The sequence below is a fragment of the Brassica oleracea genome, chromosome C5 (genome assembly GCF_000695525.1).
Source record: "Brassica oleracea var. oleracea cultivar TO1000 chromosome C5, BOL, whole genome shotgun sequence".
Classification (NCBI taxonomy): domain Eukaryota; kingdom Viridiplantae; phylum Streptophyta; class Magnoliopsida; order Brassicales; family Brassicaceae; genus Brassica; species Brassica oleracea.
Window position 1 is genome coordinate 12964726 of NC_027752.1, and position 22047 is coordinate 12986772.

The window sequence follows — 22047 nt, forward strand, 5'->3', positions numbered from 1 at the left end:
TCTCTTTTCCTGTGTTTTCTTCCTCCACCTCCCACAAGTAAAACCCTAGCCACTTCTGCTTCAGCCAACGGTGGTTGGCCTCCTGCCGCCGCCGTCGGCTGCCTTTTGTGTCTTCCTCCCTTTTCTTTCACTTTCTCACTTTCCTGTTTTCCCCGTAAAACTTAAACCCTGTCTTTTCGCCTTCGCCTTCTCGTCGGTTTGAAACGGCTGCATTGTTGTCTAGGGTGAGGGTGGAGCGTTGGTTTATAGGTCGGTGGAAAGGTTCTTGCTGGTGGTTCGATGGTGATTAGGTTTCAGATCTGGGTCAGATCTAGGATTTCCGACGGATCCGTAAGCCGATTTCGTCATTGTCTCTGTGTTTTCTCGGCTTGGGGTTTTGCTTCTGGGATGTCAACTTAGTTCTAGTCTTTCGAGGTTGGATCTATGTCAGTTTTGCTTCCCGTGAAGCTTTTCTCGGGAGTAATAGTGATTTGGCTGCCTGCGAGAGTCACCTTTTGTCTGATGTAGTGGGGGACGTGGATAGGTCTCTCGCTTTTCCAAGTTCTGGTGGTGCATCAGAGCTAAGGTGGACTTGCTTCATGAGTTGTTTCTCATTGAAGCTGAGTGTGGGGCTTCTCTGCTGGAGTGGAAATCAGCCACTGGTTCTCAGTGGTTGGGGTGTGCGAGGCTGACGGGTCAGGAGTTGTCAACCGGAGTCGTCTTTCTCTGTGGTAGCTCGTGTGTGGTTCTTTCTTCTTCCTTTGGTGGCGTCTGGAGGTTGCGGGTTGGTCGTGTTTCCTCGTTTTGTAGTAACAGTAGTGTGGCAGATGATCTTTTGCTATCTTTCCAAATAAGAGCTTCTATTAGCTTTGTTTGACTAGAAGCAGTTTCTCAAGACTTCTGGAGGTTCTTCTAGTTGACAATGTGAGCAGCGATCCTTTCAACCAGAGGGTGTCCTCAGTGGAGGAGCATAATTCTTATGTGGTGGTGTGGAATCGCTATCTGTGCTGCAAAGACTCCCACTAGATCGGCAAGGTTGTGGCACGCGTCCGAGCCTTTATCCAGAGTCTCCGATTTGTATCGGGCTGAGAAGTCTACTTATTGTGCATACATGGAGGTCCCAAAGGGCGTTTGTGGTTGTTTGTTTTGTTTTGTAGGATATCAACGTTGGGGTAGCAATGAAACTGTAGGAGTGGAGACGGTTATAGAATCACAAACTATTTCAATAAGAAGTCCCTCTCTTATTAATCAATCACAATATCAAAATCACTCAAACCATAAATCACACTAATGCATCACAAGTTGCATTCCCTATATATAGAACTAGATAAATCCTAATCTTAATAGGATCACTACAAATCATATTTCCTAATCCTTTTAGATTTTCATAACACAAAGAGAAAAAGGAAACTTGGAAGTCAAGCTTATCCAACATTCTCCCGCCTAAGCTTGAACTCGGTTTCTCCCACGACCACCATGCCAATAAGGATTCTCATCGACACAAAATTAGTCCTGGCAAGCGATTTGGTAAGAATGTCAGCTCGTTGCTCATTTCCCGGAACATGTTCTACCTCCACTTGATCATTTTCGACACATTCCCTTATGAAGTGAAAACGCCGGTGTATGTGCTTGCTTCGACCATGGAATACAGGATTTCTTGAAAGAGCAATGGCAGACTTGTTATCAACTTTGATTGTTACTCTCATACAAGCCTTCCCAATGATCTCTCCAAGCAACTCTTGTAGCCACACCGCCTGTTTAGCTGCTTCCGTAGCAGCCATAAACTCTGCTTCGCAAGAGGATAGTGCAACAATTTCTTGCTTCTGCGAACACCATGATATTGGACTGTCGTTGAGGTAGAAGATATGCCCCGTAGTACTTTTCCCATCATCATCATCAACATTGTGCGACGAGTCGCTATACCCAACGAGCTCCATCCTTTTTGACCTCCCAAATATGATTCCAAGAGAGACAGTCCCACGTAAGTACCTCAAGATTTGCTTCAAAGCGGCTCCGTGTGATACTTTTGGCTCCCGCATATACCTGCTTAACACCCCGACAGAGTACGAAAGATCTGGTCGTGTGTGTAGTAAATAACGCAAGCAACCAATCTGTCTGCGATATTCTCGCTCGTCAACATTCTTTTCCTTTAGAGCCTTGGACATCTTCACATTAAACTCCATAGGGATATGAGTTGCATTGCATTCACTCATCCCGCTTTCTTCAAGTATTTTTAACGCGTATCGGTTTTGCCTTAATGCAATACCTCCATCGAACTGATCAACTTCAATACCTAGGTAATAAGTAAGCTTTCCCAAGTCACTCATCTCGAACTTCGCCGCCATATCCGCTTTAAACTCATTAATCATGGTTATAGATGATCCAGCCACAAGTAGATCATCGACGTACACCACTACAACTAATAGACCGGACTTATCCTCCCTCCGATACAAAGACGGTTCTTTAGAGCACCGATAAAACTTCAGGCCAACTAGTATTTTATTTAACTTGACATTCCACGCTCTTGGTGCCTGTTTCAAACCATACAGGGCTTTCTTTAGCTTATAAACTTTGGTTTCTTGCCCTGCGATCACAAAACCTTCAGGTTGACTGACATATACATCCTATTTGAGCTCGCCGTGAAGGAAGGCAGTCTTTACGTCAAGATGATGAACTTGCCAACCTTTAGAAGCGGCTAAGGCAATAACAAGTCGAATGGTTTCTATACGCGCTACAGGAGCAAATACTTCGTCATAATCAATGCCGTGTTTCTGAACATAACCCTTTGCCACTAATCTTGCTTTATACTTGTTAATACTCCCATCTGCATTGCGCTTTATCTTGAAAACCCACTTTAGACCGATCGGTTTTATGCCTTTAGGTAGATCAACAAGAGTCCAGGTGTTGTTCTTTTCGATAGAACTGATTTCTTCTCCACATGCATCAACCCAAACCGCCAGTTCTTTGGCATCATTGAAGTCCCACGGTTCATCATTGATCACCATCAGAAGCCTCTCACATTCGTATTCGGCAAGGATGATATAATCATCTAGATAAGCGGGCTTTGTGATTACTCTGCTTGACCTTCTCAGTTGTGGTTCTTGTAGATCATCTTCTACTTCTTTATTACTTCCATCGGCTTCGTCGCTACCCTCTTCATCACTCTCCTCAATTTCAACGTCTTCATATGTTGCTTTATTGGTGGCGTCAAAACCCTTTAGATTGATAGAGAAGGTGCCAGAGCTTTTCTCACTTTCTGGTATCTCTTTTCCCCACTTCCAGCTTCTTGTCTCGTCAAAGATAACGTCACGGTTTACTATAACCTTGTTGGTTGTTGGCTCTAGAAGTCGGTATGCCTTCGATCCGGGTTCTGTGCCAAGGTGGACTAATGTTCTTGACCGATCATCTAATTTTTTTCGACCTGTAGTGTTGGTTATAGCATAGCATACACAGCCGAACACCCTAAGATGTTCGATGTTAGGTTTCTTGTTTCTCAAGGTTTCATATGGAGTCTTCCCATCAAGTGATCGTGTGGCTACTCTATTGATCAAATACGTCGAATGGCGTACTGCTTCTCCCCACAAGAGATTAGGGACACTCATGTGTTTCAATATACTTCTCGTCATCTCCAGAAGAGTTCGATTTCTTCTCTCTACCACACCATTCTGCTGCGGAGAGTATGGTGCGGTTAAGTGTCTTTTAATGCCATTGAGATTGCAGAAAGTGTTGAACTCGTGTGAGTTGAATTCCCCACCTCTATCAGTCCGAAGAGTTTGTATCTCAGCTTTTGTTTCTTGTTCAACAACATTTTTGAACCTTTTAAACTTTTCAAACGCCTCACTCTTATGTTCCAATAGAATTGTCCACATATACCGCGAATAGTCGTCGATGAGCACAAAGACATACCGTTTGAGACCTGGCGTGGTTGGAGTTATGGGACCACATAGGTCCGCATGTATGAGCTCAAGAGGGTGAGAAGCACGGTAAGAGGTAGATTTCGGGAATGGTTGTCTTGTTTGTTTCCCTCGAAGACAGGATACGCACGTTCCTTTATCTACTGCGATCTTCGGTAAACCAACAGCCAAATCTCCTTTTATCATCAGCTTCATTGTTTCAAAATTGACGTGACCAAGTCGAGCATGCCATATTTCAGTTTCTGTTGATCTTTGGACTTGAAGACAATGGGTATTGTCAGTACTCATCGTCACTTTATATAACCTGTTTCTAGACCTCACGGTTTCAACCATTAGGTGTCCTTCCCGATCATATAACTTCAGTAGGTCATCTTTCATTCTTATTTCACAGCCCGCCTCCGTTGCTTGTCCAAGGCTCACAATGTTACTCTTTAAAGCTGGTATGTAGTACACGTCTTTTAATATTTTCTTTGCGCCACCATAGAACGCAAAACGTATGGACCCTTTGCCTCTTATATCAACACGCGAGTCATCTCCAAACCTAACTTTGCCCGTAATTTTCTCGTCAAGTGTATAGAAGAGGCTTCGATTACCACTCATGTGATTACTTGCACCATTGTCGAGATACCATAAGTCTTGTGTGTCTTGATCTGTCTCAAAGATAGTTGGGTTTATCTTTTTTTCGTTGAGATAGACCACCTCGTGCATCATCAACTCTTCAGCCTCCTGGGTATCCTCGTCTTTCTTCTCGGTGGCCTCTTGTAGTTTAAGCACTTTGTCTGGACAATCGTTAGCGTAGTGTCCAAGTTTATCACACTTGAAACATGTGATGTGTGAGAGGTCGCGTTGAACTCCTTGTCGATAAGCTTCGCGTTGCTGTTGAAAGTTGTTAAACCTTCCGCGACCTCGGCCTCTCCAGGAGCTGTATCGACCTCCACGTCCGCGTCCTCCACGTCCTCCAGACTGGTCTTGGAAGGACTCTGTATTGGAATACAAGAGTTTACTCTTATCGTCGTGCTCCCCTTCTTCCTCATCTTCTCCTATTCTTTCTTCATATGCCTTTAGTCTTCCAACTATATCTTCAAAGCTTGTGGAGTTTAGGTCAAGAACTTGTTCCAACGACGCAACAATGTGGATGTATCTCCTCCTTGGTAGGCTTTTAAGGAATTTTTTAACTAATTTCGGTTCTTCGATGATCTCTCCTAGCGAAGCTGATTTTGAAGTTATTTCAGCTAGTTTCCCAACAAACATATCAATTGTATCATCTTCTCTCATCTTAATCCTATCAAACTCTGCCATTAGAGTTTGTAGTCTTGCCTCTCTTACCCTCTCAGCTCCAACATGCCGTGCTTTGATCGCATCCCAAACTGCTTTTGCTGCATCTAAGTCACCAATTTGTAGTGTCAAGGCTTCAGGAATTGATTGAAGGATCAAGGCAATAGCCAAGTCGTTTTTTTCTTCAGTTTTGTCACCAGGGTCTATTGCTTCCCATACCTTGTTAACCTTAAGAGCTATCTTCATTCGCATAGCCCACACCGTGTAGTTCGTCGTGGTTAGCATTGGAAACTTTACCGCGGAGGATCTGGCTTCTTTGTTCTTCATCATGAATTCTTCCTCTTTAGATTCACTCATCGCAACTGATCTTGTTTGTTAGTTCTTTGTTTGGCTCTGATACCAAATATAGAATCACAAACTATTTCAATAAGAAGTCCCTCTCTTATTAATCAATCACAATATCAAAATCACTCAAACCATAAATCACACTAATGCATCACAAGTTGCATTCCCTATATATAGAACTAGATAAATCCTAATCTTAATAGGATCACTACAAATCATATTTCCTAATCCTTTTAGATTTTCATAACACAAAGAGAAAAAGGAAACTTGGAAGTCAAGCTTATCCAACAACGGTTTTGAGGATGGGCCTTTCTCTGTGGCTCGCGGCAACAAAGTTTGTTTCAACTTAGTGATTCCGATGGGCAAGACATAATAGACAACATTTACAGGGTGATCTAGTTTTGTTTTGTGGGTGACTTGTTCTCTTGATTCCCATTGTCTTGTAGTTGTATTTTTTCAGTTTGTTTTTCTGTAGTTTTTATTTGTTTGCTGCTACTAGTTCTTTTTGTAATTTATGTCACAAATCATAAAATGATAATAAAGTTTTAACATGTTTAAAAAAAAAGTATATAAAAGAAAAAGGATATTTTTAGTAGGACTGAATAAGGTTTTCTTCTTTATGATAGTTATAACATAAAAGGATTAACAAATTTTCAAAAGAAATACTTATGATTTTTTTTTCAATATACAAACTTTTGAGTGTATTAAATAAAGATTTTATATTAACAAAGCATCTATGTAAACAAGTTGTATATGCTTGCACGTTTCCCTCAAATAATAAGAGGGGCAAATTCGTCTATATATCCACCCCATCGGTAGGTGGGTCCTGTTGGCAAGGCGGCTCAACAACTCTATTATGTTGCCGGAATCGCAACTTCTTTTAAAAAAATACCTATTTTTAATCTATCCTCCAATAATAAAACGCCACGTAATCCTCTCTGTCACCGATTGGATAAGGACGACAGAAGCTGTCGGAGACGTTTCATTCCCCCGACGCTTAGTGGCAATCTCGTAGATACATTCGTAATCGGTGGGCGTTCCATTCATGCGTGCGCTTATAATAAAAAGTCCACCGCGAAAGAACCCAAAAACTCAACTCATCTCATAATTATTCTCTCGGAAGAAGAAACCAAAACCCATTTTTGTTACCTCTTCCCTCAATCTATAAGTCAAAAAAACAAAAAGCTTTTGAGAACTGGTAAAGCTCTTCCCTTTTTTTTTTTTGTATTCATGATCAATCAGAGAATTTGATTTAGGTACTGCTTATCGTATCTTTGCTTGTTCTCTGGTTAGATATGTTTTTGAGAATTTGATTGATTTTGTATGTGTTTATTTATTTTTCTACTTTATGAAGGTTGGAGGAGATGGGCTCTGAAGGACCAAAAGCTGTTACGATTCACGTGACTGGTTTCAAGAGGTTTCTTGGTGTTTCCGAGAACCCTACTGAGAAAATCGCCAATAATCTGAAATCGTATGTGGAGAAACGAGGGTTGCCTTCTGGGTTGAGTCTTGGTAGCTGCACTGTTCTTGAGACTGCTGGGGAAGGTGCAAAGTCTCAGCTTTATCAGGTTTTGGAGTCCAGTGTTGCTGTCTCTGGAGATAAGAACAGCAACGGAACTGTTGTTTGGGTAAGAGAACTCTTGTTAATTTCTTGATGATTGCCGATCATTCCTTGAAGTCATCAACTTAAACACATTTGATGACTGTAGACTGTGGTTCAAGTGTGATTGTGCTTTGTATTGATTTTTTCTATTCATGGCTCTTGATTGTTGCTTACTCTTAGTTGAAAGCTCCCCTTGTGTTAACGCCTTGTGCTTCTAACTAGATGTGTGTTTGGAGCTAAAGATTGTTAAGGTCTCTCACAAAAGTTTATATTTTGAATTATAACTTGGAAATGAAAAAAGGTTGTTTTAGTATTGTGATTAAGTGTTCTTCTGATGGTTTAAACACATGCATCTTCTCTTGGTTGTTGTTGTTGTGCTGCTTCAGCTTCATCTTGGAGTGAATAGCGGAGCGGACAAATTCGCAATTGAAAGACAAGCAGTGAACGAAGCTCATTTCCGTTGCCCTGATCAATTAGGCTGGCAACCACAGGTACAACGATTCACATACCATTAACTACTAAGAAACATATTCAAATCCAACAAGATACTAACTGATTACATTTCTTCACCACAGAGGATTCCCATAGTTTTTGAAGATGGAAGCATTTTAAAGGCCAAAGAGGTATGAACAGTGGCGGATGTAGAATTAGTTTTTGGTGGGGGCAAGTCATACATAAACTCAAAAAATTAGCTAGAAAATGATATTCATTAAAGAAAAATAACTAAAATTTAGGTACGTATATTAAACAAATTTTAAAAATTTCATGGTGGCACTTGCCACCTTCCTGAGCAACGTACATCCGCCACTGGGTATGAAGATGGAATCATACACACACTTCAACCACAAGACTCACCTTTTTCTTTCTTGCAACATTCTAATGTGTTTTAGAGTCGATTTTCAAGCTACTGCAGAACAAAGGCTTCGACGTTGTTCAATCAGACGACGCTGGACGTTTTGTGTGCAACTATGTCTACTATCACTCTCTGAGATTCGCTGAGCAAAAGGGACACAAGTCACTCTTCGTCCACGTTCCTTTGTTCTCCAAAATTGATGAAGATACTCAGATGCAGTTCGTGCTCTCTCTCTTGGAGGCAATTGCAGCTACTTGCTAGTGTACTATGCCAATGTGTAAGTATAATATATATCCCATCTACGAAGCATTGTGTTCTTTTGTTGGGGAGAGGGAGGGGGAGTGTGGTGGCATTGTAGCTTGTGATAAAATAAAAAATGACTATTGCTTTTGGTTCTGAAACTTTCTGGGTCATGTAAAGCACACGATTAGGAAAGAATGAGCCTCTTTTGTGATCGTCTCTGTAATAAATAAATAATCTTAATTCAAAAATGTCAAATTTTTATCATTTATTCTTATTATATTACTCCCTCCCTTTTTTAATATAAATCGTTTTAAAATTGTGCACATAGATTAAAAAATCATTAATTTTTTATATTTTCTAAACAAAAACATTATTAATTATTTACCTAACCACAAATCAACCAATAATAAAATAGAAGGTATATTATCATTGGGTCATATAACATTAAGTGTTAATATATTTTACATAGAAAACCGAAAACTTCATATAATTTAGAACATAAAAATTTCTTTAAAACGAGTTATATTAAAAAACGGAGAGAGTATAAACTAGAGTTTGAAGTGCGGGTATTTTTTATTTTATAAATTATAAATATATGATTTACATATTAATTTTGAACAAAAGAAAATAATTTACATATTAGTGTTATATATTGTGTAACTCTTTAACGTTATAATTTTTTATTGAGTATTTTTATTTGACATGATTAATATATAATGATTTTTTATACATTTTACTTTGTTATTGATTGTTATTACATATTAAAATATTTCGATTTGTTATAACAAATTCATAATATGAAATAATCAAATAGATAGCCTCGTTCATAATATTTTTTTTGGGACAAATAATATGTCTTTTTTAATTTTTACAGTTTGTGTATAATATATTTTTAAAATTAATTTAGTTATGCTATAGAAATTATATTTTAAGGATAATTTATATTTTTATGTTGTGTTTTAAAAGTATACCTTAGTAACTATCACTTTAGTATACTACATGATTCGATTAGTAAATTTTATAAATAATAGCATCTATCGTATTATTTAAGTAAAATTTATCGATATAGAATAATTTTTGGATGTTATGGTATTCAGTTTTCTGATTTCTTTGTTACGAAATAAAGATTTTAAAATATTAAAATATTTTAATTTTAGAATATATTTTTTTTTGTGTTGGATTTCGAAAATATTCTTTAACATCAATGGTTTTATCTTTTGTATTAATTTGGAATATTATTATTTCAAGTTTAGAATAAGTATTTTCAAAATTGTATATTTGGTCAAGAGAAATTAGTAAAATTAACTTTTTGAGTTTGGAAGATTATATGACTTATTTTTTTTTCATTGCTAAACTAATGGATTATTGTATAAAAGTTTTTTTGAAATTATTGGTAAGATTCATTATATCTTTCTCAACAGGTTTTATTATAATTAAAAATCAATACTATCCTCTCCATATTAAAAAAAAAACATTACAACATTTTAACTATGACACATGTCATCACTAGAATGTTCTTAGTTTCTCTAAGAAAAATATATTAATCCACTAAACATATATTATATAATTCTCATTAAACTAACCATAAAATTTTAACAATCTATAATTAATACTTTATATTTTTTCCTTAAATAAAAACTACGGAATTATCAAAAACGAATATAAAATATATTTGATAACTAGTGATTTTAATAGTCAAGATTTGATAACAATTTACATATCCTCCCTTATTTTCTGTTTAATTATATTATTAAAATAAATTATACAATCATGTTAATCATATAATAAAGAAATTAGTTTATAAATTATTAAAAATATTAATTGTTTAAATTTTTAAATCTCCCACACTAAATTTTTTGTTATTAATGGTTTAATTTTTTTCAATAAAAAATATAAATGATCATAAAATACTATGATTAGAAAGTTTCATTTAATAGATAGTCATATTAAAAATATACTATATGTATATGTTAATATTATTTATATTTAATTACATGCAATACAAAATAGAGAAAATCATTGTTTAAATTTATTTACCAAAATGATTGTAAATAAAAAAATGTTATTTCTTTATTATATGTACTAGATTTTGATCCGCGCTTTCAAAGCGCGAACATTTTCTACTGATAATTTTGATAAAATATGCATGAATTCATAACTTATTATAAAAAAAAAGTTGTTTTAAGTTTCAAGCAGTGCCTTCATATCCTGCCTAGATCTGTTGTCGAACAAAAATCCCCGACGATTCGTATATAATCCGTATATAGCATATGTTAACATATATAATTTGTGTATATTATAAATTTTCTAAATTTATATGAAGGTTTGTATAAATATACATATATAAGAATCAAAATAATATAATTTTTTTGTTTAGACCTGTGTTCCATTAATTTAAAATGATTTTTAATGTCTTAAGCATGTATATAGTTTTTAATGACAAAAATATGTTTGACAATATTTTTCTTCAAATATAATTTTTTTCTCACAAATTCTCCAAAATTTTCTTGATGTGTTTAGTTAAAGGATTTTATACAAATTAATAGATTTTGTATTGAGATATTTTTTTACATATTCTGGTATTTCTAACATATTTATAATAATAATTATGCATACTAAATTTTTATTTTCAAACATTGTAAACTTAATAATTTTTATTATTATTTTTTAAAAAAAAATATATATATAGTGTTTAGTTTAGTGTTATCAAAAACTTTAAATTGGAAACTATATTATATAAAAAGTTATAGTGAATATGTTTTTAAAAAATTGCTGTAAATAATTTTTAGGATAATAAATATAGTGTTAAGTTTTAAAAAGGAAAAAATAAAAGAGAGAAAATTTAATTAATTTAATTGGATTTTAAGTTTTGGGATATTTTCTAAATTAATTGGTTCATATTAATTAGTTAAGATATGCATAAATTTAGGAGTGACATTGTCTTGTAAGTAACTCTAAAAATTAAGGGCAAAATTCTATTAGGTATTTTGCTTTAATAGTCTAAATTTTTGTCAATTCAAATATACTAGATCCTTTCTCCGCGCTACGCGCGGATAATATATTTAAATTTGTTACATTTATCATTTTTATTTGTATGTGAATTTTTGTATATTAAATTATATATAACTAATTTTTAAATTTGATTTTTTTTATATCTTTAGTTTGAAGTAAGTATTTCTATTATATGTAACACAATTAACTAATAAAATATGAAGAATCAAGTCCGAGATTTTAGAGTTATGTAAAAAAAATGTAATTATGTATAGAACATAAATTATATTGGTTTAAAAGATCGGAATCTAATCTCGAATAAATTCACGAAAAGAAAAAATACTACAATAACCTACTTAAAATATAAAACCCCATTTTCAATAAAAAAACATACATAATAATATTTTTTACGTGTATTAGTTAAAAACTGACAATTGAATATCGATCTAGAATATTATTTTAATATATCTAATGGTAAAATATTAACTGTAAATTTGTAATAAACAAATTTTGAATTTTGTAATATTACATGAATTAGAAGTATTTAAAATCTAAAATCTGTTTTAATAATATAATATATTTTTTATTCGTTTATTATTTTGAAGTTACAAAATATTGCTTTTGTTTTATTTGTATATTAATTTTTTAATAATTTAGTTTCTTTTTAAGTAATTTTAAAATTATCAAGAATATAATATATTTAAAATTATTTATTTAAATGTATCCAAATATGATGTCTCATTTTTATGTGTGTTTGCGTTGAGCATATTTACTTTGTAGTTTGTATATTTAATAACACATTGTTTCGTGCCGTTTTATGGTTTTAATAAATGTGTTGTCATTTCATTTTTATTACTAATAACATGATTTTTTAGTGATCAGTGATAATGTATTTTTAGCGTTATGTATTATATTTTATCGTATATTTTCTAACTCTTCATGCTGACATTTTTTTAGAATCATTTTAACTAGATAATAGGTTTAAAGATGTAAATAAAACTGTGTATATTGTAAATTTAGACTTTTTAGTGTAACTGAGCACTATCAATTATGGAAATTATATTATGATTTTATTTTACTAAATATTTCTTTCTGTGTATATATTTTGTTTTATTTTGTATTTTTACAATTTTTTTGCATTATTCTTTAATTGCAGAGAATTGCTATTTCCGATTTTTGTTTCATATACCTTAAAAGTCTTCGGTTGATTTTTGTTTGTTTTCTTTCTCCAATTATAATGTACAGTTCGACAGTTTCTTTTTTTTTGGATCAAACTACTAATATCATCAGATAGAAAAGCTTAAACTACAAGAATGAAGTGAGTATTTGTGCTAGAGAAAACTGATTTAGCCTTTAATATAGTGAGATACTATAATATTAGAAGGTATCTAAACTCTTCTCTGTTGTCCTACGCTGGACATAATTAAGTTGTTGTCAATTGATTCTATATTAGTGATAACTGGAAATACATCTTTATGGCTTCCTTACACCTTCCTTAACTGATTTACGGTTAGACCATTTCTAATATACTGAGAGTAACATAATATTAGATGTTGATTATCTTCTTCCAATTAGGAATGCACAAAATGAGAGAAATTCAAAGTGTGACAACTTTATAATTTTGTCATCATATCTATATAAAGTTAGTTTATAGATTACTCTATCTGTTTCAAAATGTAATCAATTTTAATTAAAATCTGTAATATTTAAAAGTTATCACTTTATAAAACTGTCATTTAACATATAATTTAATCAATTACACAGTAATTTATATAATTTATTTAATTGTCCAAGCAATATCCAATAAATATAAAGTTACATTGAAATATAAAAACAATTTATGTAGTGAAACAAAAAAATACTTTTAAACCATTATATTATAAAACAAAAGGAATATTCAAATTATATTGAAACATTAGAATAGTAAAAATCAGAAAAGCTGAAATCTCAACGTCGATCATTTATGTCGGCCATGCCTTAGACCATCTCCAATGTATTCCTCTGTTTTTTTTCTCTAAAATAGAGGAATTTCATAGTAGAGATGGATTTGTCTCCGACGTATTTTTCTATTTTCTCTCCTAAAAAAGAATATTCTTGATATATTATTTTCTAAGTTTACAAATAATATTTTTTATTTGTGAAAGTTTAAAACAGCCCAATTTATTTTAGTATTTTATAAAATTATGATATTATTTACACTAAATATTTCTTTACAAACTATTATGTAAATAAAAATATATAATTATATTTATATAAATAATATATTTTAGTAAAAAAATATTTTCGGTTATAATTTTTTAAGTAAAAAGTTAAAGAATCATTTTGTAAAAACAAATAGAGGAGGTGACATGACAAAAATATAGTTTCTCATTGGCCGATTATTTTCGCCTACGTGGACACTCTATCTGAGACTTATATCCTTGAGTTTTAATTAAAAAGTTATTACTTTAGAAAATTGTCATTTAATATATAAATTTAATCAATTACATAGTAATTTACCTAATCTAATTGGCCACACGATATCCAATAAGTATAAAGTTACATTGAAATATAAAAACAATTTATGTAGTGAAACAAAAAATACTTTTAAACCATTATATTATAAAGCAAAGTGAATATTCAAATTATATTGAAACATTAGAATAGTAAGAATCAGAAAAGCTGAAATCTCAACGTCGATTATTTACGTCGGCCATGCCTTAGACCATCAACAATGTATTCTTCTATTTTTTTCTCTAAAATAGAGGAATTTCATAATAGAGATGAATTTATCTCCGATGTAATTTTCTATTTTCTCTCCTGAAAAATAATATTCTTGATATATTCTTTTCTAAGTTTACAAATAATACTTTTTATTTGTGAAAGTTGAAAACCAGTCCAATATATTTTAGTATTTTATAAAATTATGATACTATTTAAACTAAATATTTCTTTACAAACTATTATGTAAATAAAAAATATAATTATATTTATATAAATAATATATTTCAATGAAAAATATTTTCGGTTATAATTGTTTAAGTAAAAAGTTAAAGGATCATTTTGTAAAAACAAAAGAGGAGGTGACATGACAAAAATATAGTTTCTCATTAGCCGATTATTTTCGCCTACGTGGACACTCTATCTAAGGCTTATATCCTCCTTTTATTACTTGTTTGATACATAACATTTAATAGTTTTCAATTATTCAATATATAATTATTAATTTGTTTCATAATATGTAAAAAACGTTAAACAAATAATAATAGTAAAAATTATGTGTATATAAAATGTTCATCTAGCACAAGGTGCGAATCTTAAACTAGTTAAAATATAAGCAAAACTATGGACCTTTGAACCCAACTTGTTTGTAGATAGATTTTTTTTTTAAAAAAAAACTATACACTATACTATCAAAGTCAGAGTAAGAAACATCTCCATGTTCTTACTCACGGCACAAACGTAATGCAAACCCGACTAGATTACTGTAAAGATCGAGCCTAAAGGACAACTAAAAGCTTTATGAGTTTTCCTTTGGGGATTAAGATTTGATGTCCAAGAAACTAATATATGGTAATTATGTTTAACATGAACTTTGATCCCGTGAATATTAAAACCGAAGGAAAGTAACAACAACGACAAATGATAAAGTAAACCCAAGAGCAACTCCATTTAAAAGATCTAGGGCAATGTCACTATCACTGTAGTCAGTCTCACTGGTACTTGGTCGTCTTTCGTCTGGTGTACCTGCTTGACATTGAGTCCAGTTGTAACAAAAAAAAGTCGTTTCCCTCGTAGCTCGAATCCGGAAATGTTTGAAAGTGACCACCAGAAGGGATTCTCCCAGAGAGACTATTGTTAGCGACGCTGAACATGGACAAGAACGTTAGTTTCTGCAGAGACTCCGGGATTGAACCGGAAAAAGGGTTATTGGACAAATCAAGAACCTCCAAGGTTGTCATTTCCGAAAGCGAGCTAGGGATTGTTCCTGATAATCTGTTTCCATTCAGATTAGCAACATGGAGTTTCTTCAGTTTTCCAAGATCCTCCCAAATGGGTCCAGAAAGATTGTTTTGGCTGAGTTGTAACGTTGGTGGTAGCCTGAAAAAGTGTTTGGATTGCAGAGATCTTGCATCCGAAATGTCTCGGCTTGAGAGATTGGGAAATCTAGAGACGGCTCTCCCGTGAGCGAGTTTCGTGACAAATCCAAGTAGAAAAGATTATCGAAACCACCGGTATAGCTCCGGCTAAACTATTCCACGAGAGATCCAACAGCTCTAGATTGGTGCTCTTGCTCAACCATCTTGACATTGAACCAGTAAGCCTAGAGTTTGCTACAACAAGCACCTTGAGCATCTTGAAATGAAGACGCGGGTCGTCAGGCAACATCTCTCCACGGAAATTCAAAGTGAGAATCAGAGTTGTCAGGTTCTTGCAGTGCTGAAGGATGTGAAGCGTCGATGAAATCCTTGAAGCTCTCAGGGACCTGCCCGTAAAAGTGGTATCGCCCTAGGTTGACGTAATGCAGGTGTGTGCAAGACGGTAGATACTCCGGAAAAGAGCTATTGAACTTATTAGTCCCCAGATCGAGTTGTTCCCCAGGTTAAGCAAGATCAAACTCTGTGAATTTGCCAGCGACTTAGCTAGGGATCCCTCCGCTGAATCTGTTAGACTTAGCCATTAGATACTCTAACTCGTGCAGTGTGTCGAACACATCAGGTATTTCGCCGAAGAATCTATTCGATGAGATGTCCAGATGAACGAGGCTGGAGAGGTTACCGAGAGCAGGACCGAGTGAACCAGAGAGACCCTTCTCTTGAATCTCCAAAAGGTTCAACCTTTGAAGCTGAAAGAGATCTTACCAGTGAGTTCGGCGCATTTCTCGAACCCATATGGAATATCTCCGGAAAAATATGCACAGGAAGCGAACCATTCAACTTGTTTGAGGCAAAAGCTAAATTTATCAGTAAGGGAAGATTCAATCTCTTAGGGACTTGGCCTGTCAGTTCATTAGAGCTCAAATCTAGAGTTTCTAGGTTTGCGAGATTGAAAATAGATCGAGGGATGGAGCCAAAGATGAAATTGCGCGAGAGATTAAGAACACTAAGCTGATGCAGCCGCCCAAGAGATTCAGACAACTTACCGGACAATCTTTTTGTTCACAAGCTTCAGCTTGGACCTTGGTGATTCTCAGAGTCTTCTTGTCCGGATCGTTTAAGTGAAGCGAAGAAGAGCATGTGATCCCCTCCCATTCACAGCAATCTCCAGTAGAATTGAAGTCCCAACCATCTGGTTTGGAGTCGAGCTCGTTGATGAAGTCACGCAAGGCCTCCAGTTCACGTGGATGGCACGTAAGGTTCTGAGAGTTTGATGAGTAGAAGCGGAGCTCTATGACAACAAGTAGGATCATCACCCACCAAAGTTCGTTTTTCGTTGACTGATAGATTTGAGTTTTGTATTCCTGATACGGTTATGGTTGGTTTAAAATCAGAATTGTCTGCTCTAACAAACTAACCAGCACAAATGTTGTGTTCTCATCACACTTTTGATTAAGTCAACCGGAATGTACCATTGGGAATGAAACTAAGCGCAAATTAAACAACACACTGTTTTTTTATTCATCAAGGCATAACCGCCTTCTATGTTTGAAGTTACATTCATCTAGGACTAAGTATTTTTATCAGGTAAATTTGATTCGATTCGTTATCCGTTTTTATTCTATACAAAAAAAATTCTGAATATTCGTAAATTTTTGGAGCAAAATAAATACTAAAACTCAGTATCCGCTAAAAACAAAACAAATCATAAATACTAAAATTTTAATAGGCGTATATCCGCTCCGCTCCTAAAAATATATAAATACACGTGTATCTAGATTAAATGTATAAGTTTAAAATTATTATTTTAACATACAATTTATATATTATATTCATATTATTACTTATAAAAGTACTAAATCAATAAAGGAAATTTCACTACTTTTTTATATATCATATAAAAAATATTTTTCAAAACAAATTTTTATCACTTTTTTCTAAATTGTTTGTATTAAACTAAGATATCCATAAATAGTAGTAAATATCCGTAAATATGCACATATTATTGAATATCTAATTTTCTGAATATCCATATTTACTTGAGAAAGTAATCTAAAATTAAACTAATTTTAATATTTTTAGAAAAATCTATATAAATATATAGTCTCTTTAAAATCACAATTTAACAATTTATATGTATATACATTTTATATAAGTATAAGCAAATCATTTTACTGTTTGTTATATATTCACAATGGATATATATATATATTTTTAAAACTTCAATATCTTTTAATGATATTTAGTAAAATTCTATTTAAAACTACATTTAAATTCCATGAAAGATATTTTATATACACCAAATAATATAACTAAAACAATATGAAAAGCGAATTTTGAAAAATTAACTAATGTATATATAAATTAATAATATTGAAAATATAATATTTAATTAATTTATAGTGTTATTAATTTATAAAAAGTTTATTTCTTAGATTTTTATATTAAGAGTATGTTTTAAAAATAAAATTGGATATATTAGTTGACAAAAAAAGTATTAATAAATCTTCAGACTTAAAAAAAAATTTCTAGTCACTAGACTGGGAGCTTTTTCAACCCAATCATATAATTTTAAGTCTTAAATTACTCTCTAGAAAGTAAGAAAAATAAAATATATGCAATAAGTAAAAGTAATAAAGTTGACAAAAAAAAAAAAAAAAAGTAAAAGTAATAAAGAGGGTTTCTTTGTGAAGACATTGCTTGATACTTGTTGAGCAAGGAGATGAAAAAGATTGAATTTTTAAAGTTATATATTGAATCAAATGCGAATTGGCGGCTGTAAGAGAGACATTACTGTGTCGGAGACATGCGAGGAGCTCAAGCTTTAAACTTCCTTCGCAAAACAACGACGCTAGCTCAACACATACGTTCTACGGCGGCGACTCGTTTGGAGTTTGGTTCGTGTCTCGAAGCAAACCCTAGCGACCTAGTTTATACCCATAACTGCAAAATCGATGATTTGTTAAAATCCGGTGACCTAATATCTGCACACGAGGTGTTCGATGAAATGTCCCTACGAGATGTCATCACTTATAATCTGATGATATCTGGGAACAGCCGAAACGGATGTTCTGTAAAAGCTTTCGAGCTCTACGCGGAGATGGTCTCTCATGGTCTTAGAGAGAACGCTTCCACGTTTCCTTCTGTTCTTAGTGTATGTAGTGGTGATGAATGGTTATGCAGAGAAGGGATTCAAGTTCACTGCAGGGTGATCTCGCTTGGGTTTGAGTGTAATATGTTCATTAGGTCTGCACTTGTGGGTCTCTATACTTCTTTGCGGCTCGTTTATGTTGCTCTCAAGCTGTTCGATGAAATGCCTGAGAGAAACTTAGCTGTTTGTAATTTGATGCTGAGATGTTATTGCGAGAATGGAGATTCGAAGGGGTTGTTTGGAGTGTATCGTAGGATGGGAGTTGAAGGTGTCGATGAGAACGGGTTGAGTTATTGTTATATGATCCGTGGTTGTTCTAATGATCGGTTGTTATGCGAAGGGAAGCAATTGCATTCTCTAGTGGTTAAATCTGGTTGGAACGTTTGTAATATATTTGTGGGTAATGCGCTTGTGGACTTGTACTCTGCTTGTGGTGATTTATACGGTTCTAAGACATCATTTGATGATGTCCAGGAACAGGATGTGATATCGTGGAACTCGATTGTTTCTGTGTTTGCTGATTACGGGTCTATGCTTGAGTCTCTTGATTTGTTTAGAAAGATGCAGTTTTGGGGGAAGAGACCTTCAGTGAGGTCATTCATGTCGTTTTTGAATTTCTGTAGCAGAAACAGTGATACTCAGTCTGGGAAGCAGATCCATTGTTATGTCCTCAAAATGGGATTTGATGTTTCTAGTGTTCATGTGCAGTCTGCTCTAATTGACATGTACGGCAAATGCAATGACATTGAGAGTTCTGTGTCTGTTCATCAGAGTCTGCCTCGCCTGACTCTGGAGTGTTGTAACTCGCTGATGACTTCTCTTAGGCACTGCGGCATCACTAAAGATATCATCGAGATGTTTGGTTTGATGATTGATGAAGGAACTGGAATCGACGAAGTCACTCTTTCTACTGTCCTCAAGGCTTTATCACTCTCTGAAGCAGTAACTTCACAGAGCTGCACGCTTGTACATTGCTGTGCCATCAAATCCGGATACGCATCTGACGCTGCAGTCTTGTGCTCTCTAATCGATGCCTATTCGAAGAGCGGCGAGAATGAAGTGTCTCGGAAGGTGTTTGATGAGATTGATTCACCTAACGTATTCTGCTGGACCTCGATCATCAATGGATATGCTAGAAATGGCATGGGAAGAGACTGTGTTGAGATGCTGAAAGAAATGGATGGAAAGAATCTCGTACCAGACGAAGTTACAATCTTGTCTGTGCTATCAGGTTGCAGTCACTCTGGGCTTGTTGAAGAAGGTGAAGTGATTTTCAACTCATTGGAGTCGAAGCACGGGATAGTCCCAGGAAGGAAACTGTATGCGTGCATGGTGGATTTGCTAGGCCGTGCTGGTTTGGTGGAAAAGGGCGAGAAGCTGCTTCTTAAGGCACGTGGAGATGCAGACTGCATAGCGTGGAGCTCATTGCTGCAGAGCTGCAGGGTTCATGGAAACGAAGCAATAGGAAGAAGAGCAGCGGAGGTTTTGATGGATCTTGAACCTGACAACTTCGCTGTTTACATTCAAGTTTCTAAGTTTTACTTTGAGATTGGTGACTTTGAAATCTCCAGGCGAATCAGAGAGATTGCTGCCTCACAAGAGCTCATGAGAGAGATTGGTTACAGTTCAGTCATCTTGAGAAACTGATAACGGAGGACAGTAATTTGCTTCAGCTTCATGATAAAGAAGAGTGTACATATGTGAAATGGGTTCTTTTACTTGAAGCCACCACACATGATTTGACAACACTCTACAAGCACAAGACGCAAGGATAAGATTCTTTATTTGCCTGGTTGGTCCAATAAACTCATTTGACCTCTTCTATAAAATCATTTTATGTTCGTTAGATCTTAAAATAGCATCTTGAGGTTTAATAATTGAGAAATATTCAGCGACTTATTTCTCGTTTTGTTTATTTCAGATCTCATGGGACCAACATGCATCAAGAACAAGTTGACCACAAAGGTTTTGTGTTGTAGAGGTTTTGGAGTAAAGCAAAGAAGTGGAAAAGAACATGACTTGTGCTTTAAGCGTAGATATTGTAGAAAAACAAGGCTTCTTCTTCTTCTTCATGTACTTTTAAGCCAAGCCAATAAACCCCACAAACCGCATTAATTAGTATGCATTATAAATTCATTCTGAAACCAAATCGTCTCTGCATATTAGTGAGCAGTGGATATAATCAAAAACCTATGATGGATAAGCTCTTGCTTCTTTCCCTTATTGGTCTGTTAGTAGTCACTGCTTATGGAGCTGCATATGTCGACATCCTTGAGAAGCTTGAGAACTTTGACATACCGGAAGATGATGCTGGTGATGATTATGATTTTGATTCAAAGGTCTTTGATTTGCCGTCATTCAATTCTGGTAAGAATCTGGTGAATGTTGATACATTTGGTGCAGCTGGAGATGGAGTTTCTGATGATACTCAGGTGCGTTTTAGATCATTTTTGTTTATTCCATGAGAAATGTCAGCGTCTCTGTGATAAAATGTTTCCCTAAACTTGGAATGTATACGTTACCTATAGATTTTGTGCACTAATCTGTTGTTGTGCAATGTTTTTTTCTCAAACCAGGCATTCGCGAGCGCATGGAACAAGGCCTGTGGGACGCCAAAATCTGTGTTGCTTGTACCACAAGGAAAGACTTATTTAGTAAACGCAACGAAGTTCAACGGTCCATCTGAACAAAAGTTGGTCATTCAGGTCAGCAGAAAAACAGAAGCTAGACCTTTTCTATAGATACAAATACCTATGGTATGTCTTATACAAATCAGAAACTTTTTTATAGATTGACGGAACAATAGTGGCACCAGACGAGCCCGGTAACTGGGACCCGAAGTTCCAAAGAACTTGGCTCGAGTTTTCGAAATTGGAAGGGGTTGTGTTCCAAGGGAATGGAGCTATAGATGGTTCTGGCAGCAAATGGTGGGCTGCTTCTTGCAAGAAAAACAAGTCTAATGTATAATCTTCTATACCCAAAATTAGCTTTTCTATAACTAAAAATGTAAACCTCTCGAGTTTATATGAGAATCTTACACTTCTATCTTGCTCTCTTGCAGCCTTGCAAAAGTGCACCAACGGTAAGAAGCCATTGCCTTTACTGTTTGATCGGAAAACGGTAAATAATAAGATGTGGGTTTTAACAAAGACGTCTTATTAATGGTCGGAGAAAAAACGTTCGGTCGGTTACAAGGGAAAAGAAGAGAGTGCGACAGAAAGGAATCCGGTGGCTCGACGAGCTACCGGAAAAGTACAACTAACGGCGAGATGAAGCAAAGGTGAAAACCCTAATCTAGCCGTCAAGTGTTAGTCAGTGATTTCGGATCCTTTTCTCGTTGTCTCCCCTTTCCCTTATATAGACGTCCTGATACCTCGTCCTTGACCTAATTTACGCCGTCTTGGTGGGCCTCCTCTGCTGGGCCGAGAAGCCCGTAGGCGTCCGAGCAGCCGCTGAGCCGAACGTACTTCAGTCGATGATGATCAACTAAAAGTACTCAAGAGTCAAGCCGAGAGACCTGACTCTTGAGCCGACCAATCGAGCCGTCGCTCTTCCTAATCCGGGCCAGGCCTTCCTATTCCTCGGGCCTTGTGGGATGGTCAAATCCATCCTCTACA

At 34.8% G+C, this 22047-nt stretch overlaps 2 protein-coding genes and 2 pseudogenes across 2 annotated transcripts in view; 3 read left to right on the top strand and 1 right to left on the bottom strand.

Annotated features, from left to right (window-relative positions):
* The first annotated feature begins 6490 nt into the window (after positions 1-6490).
* Positions 6491-8339, top strand: LOC106295678 (annotated as a pseudogene).
* Positions 8340-14773: 6434 nt separating this feature from the next.
* LOC106344547 lies at positions 14774-16592 on the bottom strand (annotated as a pseudogene).
* Positions 16593-17966: 1374 nt separating this feature from the next.
* On the top strand, positions 17967-20531 carry LOC106343209 (pentatricopeptide repeat-containing protein At1g74600, chloroplastic). The gene is made up of 2 exons (XM_013782361.1): positions 17967-20222; positions 20352-20531. The coding sequence occupies exon 1, from the start codon at positions 18086-18088 to the stop codon at positions 20075-20077; it is 1992 nt and encodes a 663-aa protein (XP_013637815.1). The 5' UTR covers positions 17967-18085; the 3' UTR covers positions 20078-20222; positions 20352-20531.
* The window catches only part of LOC106343210 (probable polygalacturonase At1g80170), an 11376-nt gene continuing 9742 nt past the window's right edge, over positions 20414-22047 (top strand). Inside the window, exons 1-4 of the mRNA XM_013782362.1 lie at positions 20414-20862; positions 21007-21135; positions 21221-21391; positions 21492-21512. Coding sequence (XP_013637816.1) covers positions 20551-20862; positions 21007-21135; positions 21221-21391; positions 21492-21512 — 633 coding nt within the window. The 5' untranslated portion in view covers positions 20414-20550. The remainder of the gene's footprint in view (positions 20863-21006; positions 21136-21220; positions 21392-21491; positions 21513-22047) is intronic.

Coding starts and splice junctions, on each gene's coding strand:
- LOC106343209 (XM_013782361.1), top strand. CDS start 18,086: ATGCGAGGAGCTCAAGCTTTAAACTTCCTTCGCAAAACAACGACGCTA.